Raw genomic sequence first — 13,986 nt, 5'->3', positions numbered from 1 at the left:
GTTAAGTTAATGTGAGGAGAATAGTCCATGTTCTAAAACTCAGAGAATCCTTCCTAGACCGACAGTAATATACACATTTTTTAGGCTTTCAGTGTAGCAATGCAAGACTTTCAAGTGGAAAATTGTTAATTTACTATAATGAATTGAAACGTGAAAAAACAAATATTTAGTTAATTGCCTCATAAATCTGTCTGTTACTATCAGTGGAATTAAATTGATAAACAGTTCTTTAAAATTAATTTCCACATGGCAATGTGCAGATTTTATTTTATTCAAACCCCATTAGGTATTTGTATGAAAGAAAACATGAATTTGTATTTCTGTCACATTAAAGAGCGTGTGTGACAAAACACACATTTCCTACCATGGATACTGAGGCTTTAATACATTTGGCATAACGAGCAGTGCTAGATGCTAGTTATTTTCGATGCAATACCAGCTGAAAAGTGAAAGTGCATCACACTTTTATGATTGTATCGTGTCACTTTACTGTCAATACACCTTAACTCATCAACCGTTTGCTTTTGGGGTCAGGGGATCATGGATGTGATGCCTGAAAGTCACATAATGTTTGGGGCTGAGAGGTAAGGGGAAGGGGACGCTCTTCCAAGGGCCCTGTTGAGCTTATTTCTGGTGCCTGCTCGGGTGGGGGCTCCCAGTGAGAGGAGGAGAAGGTCCATGTTTTATGTTACTGGGTCCCAATTGCCTCCGCAGGCCCAGCTTTTCCAGATTCAAGCCTGCTGCAGTAGCACTTGTGGACACTTGGTATAAAAGGAACTGGCAAGATGAGTGTTGTTGTACTTTAATCACCTAATGTCATTATGCCCTGTGCAGTATCAGTTTTTCAAAGTAAGTGGGGCACTACACGAAATTAAATCATTTGATACGCTCCCTCCTTGCAGCAAATGTAATAAGAACATCCTTGCCTACCTCTCCCAGTGACATTCAGCAGGAGAAAACCTGTCTCGCTGTGTATGACCCAATGTTCTGGAAACGCACATAAAGATAATTCCTTCTTGCTGTATGGTGTTGTTAGTTATACTTAAAATTCAACTCGATGGTTGTCATCTTGGAATTTAGTGGTGGATGAATGGTTGCAAGTTACAGCTGGTCTTACGGTGAAGTTTGATGTCTGGGAGTCAGGACGCCTCAGTTTAATTCCCACAGCTGTCTCTTGCTTCTTGAATGACCTTAGTCAACTTATTTGAACTTTCACTCCCTCAGTTGTTTTGCTTGAAATCAGTAGTTACTCCTTCCCACAGGCATAGTCGGGCATGACTTGTACTGATTTGTAAAGAGCTTTGAGATCCCCCAAAGAAGCCAGCTAGAGGGACAAAATATTATGGTAACGATGGCCTTTAAGACTTCAGAGGAAGGCTGCAAACACATTTTCATTTAGCTTTAATAATACTTTGATAATCAAAAGAAGAAATGTAATGTTTAATATTTAAACAAAATCGCATTCACTTTCTTCTCATGTTAAGTGAGTATTAAAGCAGGATGGAAGCTAGTTTACATATTTTTACACTAGACTTTTTTATTATTAAATACTGAAATGTGCTGGAGCTGGCCAGCCTCCAGTGGATATGACTCACTAACATTGCATTTTAATATTTGCAAGTTACACAGTATGTTTCTATTAGACAAATGGTTGATGGTAAGGAATTCAAAGAGGATGCACTTTTATTAAATAACATGTTGTCTTCATGTAATGAAAATAAATAACATTACTTATTTGCTGATTGACAGCAGCAGGGACAAAAGTACTTATAAAGGGTTTGTAGTGTAAATAACTGTTATTCAGGATGCAGTAATCCGTGTGTCTGGTCTTGAAAATGTATGATATAGTTAGTGTCGTGGGATACACGTCTGAGATTCTCTGCAGACTGAAGAGAACCAGAGCTTCCTGTCCACCTGCTTGTAATAAATGCAGATGCCCCAAAATACAAATGTGAATTCCCTTCTCACATATCCGATAAAATGCAAACGTTGTTAAATCAATCAGGTTTTCAGACCTATATGAATAGTGAACTTAGTTTGAGATAAAGTGATAATTTTCGGATGAGCTGTGAAATTCCTTGCAACAGGATATTCTGTTTGAAAGCATTGAGGATGTTAATACAAAGCTATCAGATCCTTTGTACTTACCGTTTAGCTATGGGTGCCAAAAATTTCTCAAGGCAGAGGTGATATTTTAGAGGAATGCTCTGCTCTGTTCCTAGGTGCTTCGCTAGGCGTTGCTGTTGGCCATTGTGGGACGAAGGATGGGTTAGAGCTTTGGTCTTATTTTTCTTCTGGGAATTTGGCCTTAAATGGCCGTGTTTTCTTTGGTGTGGCATTCCTGTCATTCATGAAATCACTTATACATGTGAAATTTCAAGTACATTCAAAACATAATTGGGGAAACAGTTTCTGTTTGGCTCTGGAAATTACAGTACTTGGATAATCATTTGTATCACACCCACCTTAAAAATCCAAATATCAGACATGAGGTTGTAGTTTTGGTCAGTCTAAATAAGATTGTGTTATGATTTTTCTCTACCTGAAGAGGAGAATTTTTTACATTTTTTAAGTGATCATTTTTAGCTTTCAAATCCAGGAGCAAATTTCAAACTTGTGTTTTTAAGCTTTTGGCAGTGGATAAAGAATTTCTGTTAGCATGTGGAATATAGCTAGTTTGTACCAAAAAGTTGCTCTTGCTTAGAACTGGCAGTGTTAAATGACCTGGCTTCTTTGTCATTATTAAAAGGCTAGGTCCCATCCAGCCGTCATTGAAATCCCTGGGAAAATTGCCAGTAGCATCAGTTGAAGTTGAACTGTGCCCTTAGAGAGGATCTAAACCTCAGCACTGCTGGCGAACTTTGTGCTGCTTTGGTTAAATTATTTTGTCATACTTTATACTTGGTTTATTAATGAGAAATAAACATTGTGTGCTAAGACATGAGTGGTATTTGTTATAGATTATCTTCCTCACTAGAAGCCAAAGATGGTGATAATCCATTGATTTGCTGACTCTGTATCTATTCAGGTAAAAATATCTACAAAATATTACACTTTCTAAAGCTGCGTATAACAGGCATCTTATTGCTGTGGGGCTTTTTAGGGTCTAGTGGAAGAAGGCTGAAAGTTTGGAGTTTGAATGTTCAAGGTTCTTTCCAAGCTCATGACCAGTAAGTCTCGGGAAGCCACAAAATCATTGTGTCTCCAGTGTTTTGCTGCTGCCCGAGATGGGCAATATATTGATGATGGCACTGAAATGCATGTTTACTTGAATTTGAAATGAGAGCACCTTGAATTTATTTGACTGTCTCTTCCTTTCCAGTAGATATTACTACAACAAATGGGGGCAATTATATGGGATTTCAACTGAGAGAAGAATAATTTATTAGAAAATAATTTCTCTAGCCAGAGTCCTAAACAACAATAAATTAAATTATATTAGGCTTACAGCACTACTAGTCTGTGTATTGGGGTCTCTGAATCAGCCTGTATGTATGCACTATAAACAAAGGCCTGTGTGCACTTCTCCTTCAATCTAAAATTGATGAATGAAATAGTCATCCTCCTGAATTTTTAATTTTCTTGTGGTGGTATTCTTCAGCACACGTTAAGTTTTAAGAACATGTGGTTAAAGAACTGCACAGCATGTGAAAATGCTCAAGGGAGCAGAGGTGCCTGTTAGTAAATGAGTGCATTTATTAGAGCTGTAGGAGTAGCACGGAAGCACTTCTGTGATAAAATACTCAAGCATTTGAGTCTGCTGATTCATCTGTCTCCAAAAGGATGTGTTAATCAATGATTGTTTTGTAACATTTTTAAAAGGTTATATTTATTTCTGCTAGCTGTCTACTGCATATCATTGCCAATATTTCAGGAAAATACTTGGAAAATATAAGGACTCAGTTTTTAAGGATACATCCTACAGGTGCCTAGAAAAGTTTTAAGTAGCAATATTAAAGAAAAATTTTAGTTATAAAATGGAGGTAAAGACAAAAGTAGAGTTCCATATGGTTTTCAGTGCAGGTGTAAGGATGCAGTCAGTATACATTAAGTGATAATAAATTATAGACTTTCTGTATATTAAAATGTATTTTACTCTTTGAAAATGGTGCATGTATAACCAGAAGAAACTTAGTAGCACATTTTTAATTAATAATTTGAGGTATCCAACCAAAGGAAAAAAAGACAGTAATAGGCTTTGTTAAAAGGTCTTTAATTGCATCAAATTATTGTTATGCCTTTGGTGTAATACATGTACTCTGTGTAATAGTACCGTGCCACATTTACTGTTGATGTGTATAAAGAATAATGCACAGCATGCAACTAAACAAATCTGTTTTTATCAGTAACAGATTAATATGTAGAACAATGTAGAAGCACGATGGCAGCTAGGAAGCTGTTAGGAGATGTGCTTTGAAATGTTTTTGAATTACAGCATATACTTTGGCAAATGCCTAATAGCTTCATTGCCATCAGTGAATTTTGAAGAAATTTCAAATCCCAGAAGAAATCAAAAGAACCTTTTAAAAAAAAAAGGGGGGGGGGGGTAAAAATAACTGCCATATTCTGATAAACTCTTGAATGCAATGAAGTGAAATTCAGAATTCAGGTGGAACCTCCTTCCCTATCCAACCCCCCTACTACAAGCTATCAGAGTCCCGTTACAGTCACAGGACATTACCCATCTAATAGAGCTTCCTGATACAGGTCCAGTGTCCTGAATATAATTCATTTGGTGCCAAAAATACTCATAAATTTTACCTTTATGTGAGTTTGCTATAGTTTATTAGCAGTTTAAAGTAAACCATCACTAACATACTGGATTCAAGGTGTTTTTGCTAAGCTGATATGAATACCTTAGTGTGCATTCATTTATTAAAACAAACAAGAGCTGACAACAGACACAACAATTAACAAAAAAAAAAAAGTGTTATCTTAACTAGATACTTACGTATCGGGTGTTTACTCTTAGAAATATAGTATGTTGCAAAGCTATTTTATGTGATTGATGTTCTATAATGACTGTTTGTCTTTTAATGTCCTTTTGGAGTTCTGTTTATATTATAATCATTTTTCTCTTTCCTTTTTTCCTTTTTTCTCTTTTCCTTCAGCTTAGCTTTTGTTTCCCTTAGTACAAATCTGAACTGACAAGAGGACTGTAATAGAACTCCAAAACATACCTTGAACACACATTGTTAACCAAATTACAATCACTGATGTCGTTTACACATGTAGCCTTTCAAAGCATGAACATGTTCATTTAATTTGCTTTTTAAATATCCCTAACAGTGTCCCCGAGCATTTTAATAAAACAGAAACAGTTAATTATTGTCGAATAAGAATATCCAAACACAGTGGTCTGCAGCTTGCATGTAAATGTATCTGACAGTGCTTCTCTCTTGAAGAGAAAATTGTGTAAATTGCCACTTATTATCATTTTTAATAAATAAGTCTTATCTTGATTCTGTTTCTCTTTTTCTTTCCCACCCCTCTGCAATACTGTTCAACAACCATACTTTCAGTGGGACCATTTCTATTACAGAGTGATTGAGCTCTGATTTACACATCAATTACCCAACTTCATGGAGATTTTCATGCTCCCCTAGCTGACATCAATGAAGCATAACTGCGTAAGCGCTTTATTTCATCCCAGTTTTTGATAACTCAGACTGATAACTAATCATATCGAAAGACAATGTGCTATGATACAGGAAACAATAAATGCTCCCCTTTGAAACCTCATCTATTCTTTATACGCTTACTATTCAGGAAGTTATCTCTGCCATCCATTCCCCCAGAATCGTTCCTTCTAAATTCATGTTAAGGAAAGGTTTGGGGATGCATAATGCCAAAAAGAGGAGAAATTGAGTGACAGTAACATTTTCTAGATACTTAGGGGGAAAAATAGCTAAAAAGAATGAAGAATGTGACAAATATAAGCCAAACCCTTAGCCTCCTAGTTTAAATTTCCATAAATTGCCTAAGGGTCTCTTGGGTGTTATTTTGTTCGGAGGCTTTAATCTTCTGTATTCTTTATCTAACGGGCTATGGGAATGGTATTGTTTTTAATGCAAATTGTTAAAATATTTAGCTCATGTAGATAGATAACCAGTGACCATCTCAAGTGTCTCTATACAGAACTGTTGAACATCAAAGACAGAATATTCTATATTTTAAAATAAATCATTTATCTTGAAGTACAGTGATAGATATGTGCAGCATTAGATACTTTCAGTAACTATTCATGCAATGAAGAAGAACACAACATTAAAGCAAATGTTAAATAAGAAAGATTGAGAGAAGTGTAAAGCTATTCTATGGTGGCCTGATTGGTCTCTGTTAAGTAGTAAAATTGCCAGGATAAAGATGCAAGAGCAGTGCCACTAAACAGATGAAGAAGAATTTTGCCATTTTAAGTGCGGGTACTGCTCATGACATTTATCATTAAGTGAAACAATGCCTTCAGATGGGCAGGGAAGATATGGTAAGTTAACCATATTTTTGCTTAAAGATCAGGTTTTGAAATTCCCCTCGTTTACTAAATATATTTTAAGAATTGTAATAAAATTTAATACCTCAGGCATATTTTTTCATTTGGAATAATGAAATACCACAGAGTATACTGGGAGAATCAGAATACACTGAGAAACCTGTTCTCCTTCCTTCGTATGATATTGTGGTACTCTGGTTTTACATGAAATCAATGGAGTAATGTTGAGATAAATCTGGACTAATGTAGAGGGGAATTGCTACTGTAATGCATTTGCTAGAGGTAGTTTCACCTTGCTGGGCTATCAGGTGAGACTGCCTTTTGCCTTACATTTTTACGCACATTGAAAAAGAATTGCCCTGGTGTGGAAAAGCAGCCAAGCGCATATTTTAAGCATGGGAATATTCTCATTGACCTGAGCTGGATTTCTCACATAAATCAAATATGTTCACTAGTGATTTTTCAGCTGGGATGTTTAATACCTTGCTCAGGCATATGAATATTTGAGGAAGTCCAGTTTCTGGCTTTACCTCACCAACCTCCAGAGCACTTGTGACGGAGAACAATTCTGTCCAAGAGTCACAACTGTGAAGAAATAACCTTGGGAAGGGACTTTCAGTTCTTAAATTTATTCCATTTTATATTCACCATGTCTTAGTTTAGAAGCTTTTGTTTATTTCTTGTTTCCACAAATGACAAACATTTCAGTTTGAGAGCTTCTTTCATCATTTAGGCTAACCTGATATTTTAAGGCAGAGGGGAGAGCACTATTACAGGAGAATATTTGATTTGATCAGTGTGCATTTTTGTGAATTCAGACATTGCTGCTTTCAATATTTAAAGAAACTACTTCCCTAACTTGTGGATAAATGCTGTTTTTCTCTAACGTTATGCATTTATCATCCAGCATGTAGTCTGTCACTACTATAAAGCCTCTCTGCTCCAGCTTTTTATTGATTCTTTCCCTATTGCACTTTTGTTGTTTTGTCTGAATCAACAGAGCAGTGTTCTGTTCTCATTCATGATTTTTCTGCAACATTAGATATTTGATCATTCTCTTCTGCTTTTTGTTGGTTTTTTTTTCATGTCATAGTGACTATTCCTTCAAACTTGTCTGGCCTGACTTCTTTCTTCTCCTTTCTCCTCTCTGTCAGGCTTGTCTGCCTTTCCTAGTCTTCCACGCTTTGGGAGACTACCTCTGTGGCTTTAGTTACAGCATCTTTGAGGACAAACCCCAAATGCCAGGTCTCAGCCTTTAGCTGTTCATCTTACTTCTTCAGCTTTCCTTTTAACTCTTCCCTCTAACCTCTAGCTGTTTTGCGATGTCCTAAACGTGTTTTTTTTTTTCCTTTTACCTCCAGATCACTTGCACTGCATCTTCTTACTTTCCCCGCAGATGATTGCACTGTCCTTTCCAGTGCCTAAATTTTTATTCTACTTCTAGATCTCTTTTTTGACCGTGCCTGACTTCCATCTCTTACAATCAGATCCACGTTTTTAGCTTCCAATCCATAACCTACGGCAAAAGACAGCAGGCATGCACTTGCTACGGCCTCCTTCCCCATCAGCCAGCCTCTCCCCCTCTCTGCCTGTCGCCCTCGTCCCTGTCACCGTCGTGGGCCGAAGGGTGCAGCTCCCTGGGCCTTGCCGGCACTGCGGCTTCACCGGGCTGAGCACCTGGCCTGTCACAGCGCATCGGCTCACCGCCCGCTCTCCCCGAGGGTGTCCGTGGCTGAGAAAAATGACAAATGGATGTATGCTGGTCTGATTTTAAAGGATTAAGTACGCCTTTATTTGAAATGCATTTGCAGCTCGTGCTGATGTTAAAGCAGAGCGGTAGTGTTATTGTTCCCATCCTTTCTGCCATACCCAGCACACAGGTAATTTTTAGAGCAGTGGTCTCGTGTACTTTGTAGCATTCTTATTGCTCACCATTCCTGGTCTTCTCAGATTTATGTACAGACTTCCCCATTCTAATTCAATTATTAATCTAATAAGTGGTAACAAAACAATAAAGCTCATGTATTTAAACTGCGTTGTTACCTAATAGCTGTATCTAGGGAACTGGCCCTCAGATACAATGAGTATCACAGCCTCCAGCTGTTTTCTTCTAAATCTCTTTTTTAAATGTTTACAAAACTGTGTATTTGTGATTTCCTACTCTCCTGGCGTTAGAGGAGTCATGAAGGATTTCTCATACTAATGAGACAGGCTGAACTCTGGTGTTCCTCGTCGTATCTGACTATAGTTTCACTGACACCTTCACCACTAATCACATATCCGTATTTCACAGAACATTAGTTAGGCTTTATATTAAACACAAGTCCCAGAGATTGCCTCGTGGCTGCATTAAGAGTTTCTGGAGAACATTCCACTAGGTTCTCAGTGCTCTGCAACCTTAAGATCTAATCAGCATTTCTCTTCGGATCACAAGGAACCCAAAAAAGTTATCCTAATCTGTATATGATTTTATCATATTTGACTTTCCACAGCCACAATCAGTGCCATGTCAAGCTTTCGCATAGCAAAAATACATTTGCAGAGAAATACACCAAGCAAATGATCTGACAGGATGAGCAACCACTTGCTTTTGTATAGTCTTTGTACACTTAAGGCTGCGGGGTAACTGTGGGAGTGGAAAGTTTGAAGCAAACCTTTAATATTTTTTTTTTTCTCACAAGACAATTTATGAGAAAGATTTGGATTGATGTAGAGGCAGCAATTCACTTAGGGCTTTGCTTGTGTGGTAATATGGATGCTCAGTTTGATAGTCTGCAAAAATCATTGGGATCCAGGGCATGAGATGTCCCTTTGTGCTCCTCTCTTGGGTGCACGGAGCATCTGTCTTTCAGAAAGATGTGCATTGAAAGAGAGATACCTAAGTATGTTGTGTTTAAAAAATACTGTTTCTTTGTGTGTGTGTGTTTTTAGCCTTTCCTGTTAAAATTGTAAATACTGTCTTAGTTTAATATAATGCCTTTTAAAGCGATTGTACCATTTTGAGTTACCACTGTTTTCATCGTTTTTGAATTAGTGGTTTTGTAATGTGTCACAAAACTTGTATGGATAGTCTTAGAGCCTTTGCTGCTTTTTCTCAGTTAAGATGTGGCATAAGGCCTCTACTTGGTTCCCTAAATATTCTGCATGCTTGAGACCAGAGCCAGCTTTTATCTAAAGTGCTGAAGCCTCATATGAAAGATGAGATCTGTTCTGTGCTGAAGTCTGTGATCCGAGATTCTGTGATCTGTGTTCAGTGGCCAGATTCAGTCCGATCTGAGTGGGTGCAGGATTTCACCCTGAAACACTGGGCCAGGGTTGCCATTGTAAGGCTGTAAAATGCAGCTCTAATTTTCATGAATAATTCTTTCTGAAGTGGCAGTGCCTGGGATGCGCCTGCTCGCATAAGAAAAGATTACTCGTGAAGGATATAATATCCTGCTTTCAGTAGGCCCACCAACTTGAGTGACTGCTGCGGGTGAGATTGGGCTCCTAGCTTTGTGATCTGCTCTTGGTGCAAGAATTGCACCATCTATAGGTGAGGCTGTCAGAGAAGTCACTGGGAAGATCTCCCATGAGATTTTTGTTCCCTTACTCCCATACCTGTGGACTTTAGGACTGATATGGAGACATGACAGGAAGAGAGAGTCGTGTCCTCCTCTACCTTTTAGTGAGCAGGTAGTGTAGTAAAGTGACCGGTGGTTACAATTTCCCTTCGCTCCCCCTCAGGAAACCAGTAAATTGTGCTATCATCTTCTGCAAAAACACCACGAATGATTATAGGAATGTTCTGGAGCTTGGTGGTGGTGAGCGGATGTGAGGCAGCGATGTCACCACATCAGGGGGGCGTTACGTGGCGTCTTCAAAGACTTCCCACCTGTGGAAGGAAAAGGTGGATAGAAATCCTGCAGCTCAGCCTATGGAGGTGCCTTTGCGTTCAGTTTCTGAGTCATACTCGAGCATTATGCAATTCAGACCTGAGTGATCTTGAGTTGCTTATACCGGTTATTAATTCATATTTTTGATTTAAGGATTTCACTGCGGCATTTGTCTGGGCTTTTTTCTTTCCCTCCCTGTACAAAAACAAGCGTGTGAGTGTAACGATACAGGGAGTCATCAGGAAACAGACATATGCTTTCCTGTGCTCTCTGCAGGGCTTGCAGGTTCAAACACAACCTGCCTGAATCATAAGAACTTTAATTGAGTAGATAAAGAGGTCCTCATAATTATAAACTGCAGTAGGTATAACAAGAGGCTAAATACATAGCTGTGGTTTTAATTAGCTGGTGCTTCAAATTAGTAATTGTGGTTTCACTCAGAAATCAGTGACTTTATACACTGTTAAAGCCTCATCACTGTGCAGTTCATTCCTCATTATATCTCTCGGTGTGAAGCTTTCAATACAACATCATGCTGAGCTAAAAAGGCAAAAGTTGTAGAAATTTGGTTATCTTCCAAGTGCAGTGGAGCTCTATAGAGGTTTAATTCATTCTCACCAGAGACAGGAGAATTAAATGTTCTTTGTTACATATGTAATATGTCCATCTGTATGTAAGTGCCTGTACATACGGGGCGGGCATGGGTATGTGCATGTCCTGAGTCTGTCAGGGAAGTATTGCTTACAGCAGATGACATCGGTGCATGTACTAAACCTGCTCTTCAAATTGTCATCTGGAATTTGGTAGCTAATTAACTGACACAAAGTAGAGCCAAAAGCCTCATAACAAATCAAATATGGGTTGAAAGCACAGAAGTGTCCCTTAATGCTCGTCACGTGAGGGGTTGTCAGTGCAAGCTGAAGCATGCATCTCTTCCTTTCCTCTTTCCTTCCTTGTCCCCCCTCCCCTTCAGGGTTTTAATTATATCTTTTCCCTCAGAGGAGCAGGAGGTAGTTTGCAAAGCTGAGAGACCAAAGTACTTCAGTGCTATTCAGGGGAGAAGCGAGTGTGATCTCGCAGCTTGTCAGCTAGGTCTGGCAGGTGCACAGAGTAAGCTGACGTACAGATAAGTGCCACTCACCATTGCTGCGCTGAGGTGATAGATCCTTTCCTGTTTGTTTGTTTGTTTGGGTGTAGGACTATCCGCTGCTAGAATCAACTTCCCTAAAGTCTCTTCTGGGAGACGGCTAGAGAAACCCTTCTTAAAACACCCTTGACACCCACAGTGAAGCCTTACATAAATTTTAACAAGTACACGGGACAAAATTAGGTGGTCTAAATCACACAAGGCTGAACTGGAGTGTTGGGATGGATATAGACAAGTGTTACACAGTTAGTTGCATTTGAAGACATTGCAGCGCTTCCTTGACTTCACTTTTGCTTTATTTGCACAGAGACGTTCTCTGTAGGTGCGCATGCACGTGTTTGTGTATGTGTATATGTTCATATATTCTGCAGACTGTTCATACAAATGTGTCAAAATTTGTATTATTCTCGTGCATAACGTTCCGTTAATTTGAAAAAAAACGTTGTTTTCATTTTGGAAGTGTTCTGAATAGTTCCTATTACCCAATTTCATATAGTATTATGACTCCAAATTTACATTTAGGAAAATTATGTAGTGGCTTTTGCTTTCTTTCTTTCAGAATTATCCTCAGGAGCTACATAGTTTCTGAGGTTTTGCTGTTCTTACTGGTAGTAATGATCATGTAACTAAATGATGGGGAAAATAATATGCCATCTTTTTGCCTTTCTCTTCCTCAGTCACTATGAGCAAGACAGGAGTGCACTTAAGCGGAAAGAATGGGAGAGAAGAAACCAAGAAGTCCAGCAAGATGAAGATCTCTTTGCTTCAGGTTTTAACCTCTTTGGGGAACCCTACAAGGTAAATTGCATTGTTTTGCTTTACATTTTTAGAATGTCTTTTTACCTGAATGCATTTTGCAAATATAAATTAAACTACTTGTCACCTATGGGAAAAGTCACATCTGCATTGGTACTTCCACCCTTGAATACGCTGATCTTCCAAATCAACATATTGCAGAAAAGCAAACTGAATGCCACACCCAGCATTTCATTGGCAGAATCAGGAATTTTGCTTACAGTCCTGTTAAAGTTTTCTTCCTCTATCCACACAGTAAAGTCCCACAATAGAAGTATGTGCAGCTGATATCTCTACAAGCGGGGTCGTACCTTCAAAAATTACACTTAGTCCTTTTATTTTTAAGAAAAAAATATACCTGAGTTGTTAAAACTGAAGTCTTCTCTATAAATAATGAGTCCGTAAGCTTTCTTTTGCAATCATAACTATCCAAAGAAGTCTTCTGGGAGAGTGCCTGAATCCTTGGGGACCATAACAAGAGTGTGAAAGGGACTTATGACAAGTCTTATTCTCTCTAAGGAGCTTCGCTGCCTGAGGTTTTCATCACCGAGGGATGTCCCCCTTTATGATTTCTGCTGCTTTGATTTTCAGTAAGACATTCCCTGAAGAATTCATCAGAATGTAAATTTCCATATCTCTTTCTCCTCCCAATCAGTGACATCCATTGAAAGGCCACCACTTCATCTTTCCATTTCACATTGTTAGCAGCTGTAGGGAGGATGAGGGCTCTTTGAAAATCACCAGAAAAGGAGGAGGAAAGACTGGCATTACTATCAAATGGTGTCTAATAATTATAGGCTGGGAGACTTATTCAGCCAAATAAAGATTGTGCAGTTGGAGAGTTTGTTTGTGTTTTGTTGTTGTTGTTTTTATAAAAATCTAATCAATGCACTATTTCTGCACTGGACCACATTTTAGCAACTTTATTTAGAGGAAATATTAACTTACTGTGAAGTGATTTTGTTGAGACTTCCTGCAGTTCATACAAACATATGAGTGGTCATTTGGATTTCAATAGGTAGAGTGATATGCAAATCAGCACTCAGTTGTGAGTAAGGAACTAGAAATGTACCTCCCAACAGGTATCTATTGTACCATAAGAATGGTAATATCTCATTTTACATTTTTTTAGAATGCGTGTATTTGCACCGGGCATATACAAAATATACAACATGTGTGATCAAAAACTCGAAAACCACAAAGCAAAAATTATTCTGGTAAATTTCTGGAGGTAATTTAATTTATAAACAACAAACACAGATACTTTATTGCTTTTCATGTGCTTAGAGAGGAAGTTTGGGGATCTGTGGACTTGAGCAAAGCATAATGTATTACTATGCTAAAAATACATTGTAATGATAAGTTGTGAAATACATAAATTAAGAGGAAATTGCATGCATAAGTAGTTACATGTCTTAAATTTGCAGAACAAAAAGAACCAAGACTGGATATGAAAGCTAGGTCTTGCCTCTGTTTTTTTTACACTGGAAAAGGAACAAAATGATAATACTGGTGTTTCCTTCGTAAGTTCTGCATTGCTAAGAACCTGCCACACTACAGTGTCCTAGATACAAATCAAGAGGTGGATCTGAATCTGAGTGGATAAGTAGTGATTTGTATTCTTAAGCAATTGCAAAACTGAATTCAGGGTTTTATGCATCTGTACTCTAGGATAAAAT

General features: G+C 38.2%; 1 protein-coding gene across 16 annotated transcripts in view; it reads left to right on the top strand.

Annotated features, from left to right (window-relative positions):
* The window catches only part of AFF2 (ALF transcription elongation factor 2), a 426,609-nt gene that overhangs the window by 170,977 nt on the left and 241,646 nt on the right, over positions 1-13,986 (top strand). For all 16 annotated transcript variants that reach the window (XM_083797145.1, XM_083797153.1, XM_083797147.1 and 13 more), the window contains one exon: positions 12,190-12,310. In XM_083797145.1, coding sequence (XP_083653271.1) covers positions 12,190-12,310 — 121 coding nt within the window. The remainder of the gene's footprint in view (positions 1-12,189; positions 12,311-13,986) is intronic.

The sequence above is a fragment of the Anser anser genome, assembly GCF_964211835.1.
Source record: "Anser anser genome assembly, chromosome: 13".
Classification (NCBI taxonomy): domain Eukaryota; kingdom Metazoa; phylum Chordata; class Aves; order Anseriformes; family Anatidae; genus Anser; species Anser anser.
Note: the sequence above shows the minus strand (reverse complement) of the source record. Positions and strands in the feature narration are given on the sequence as shown.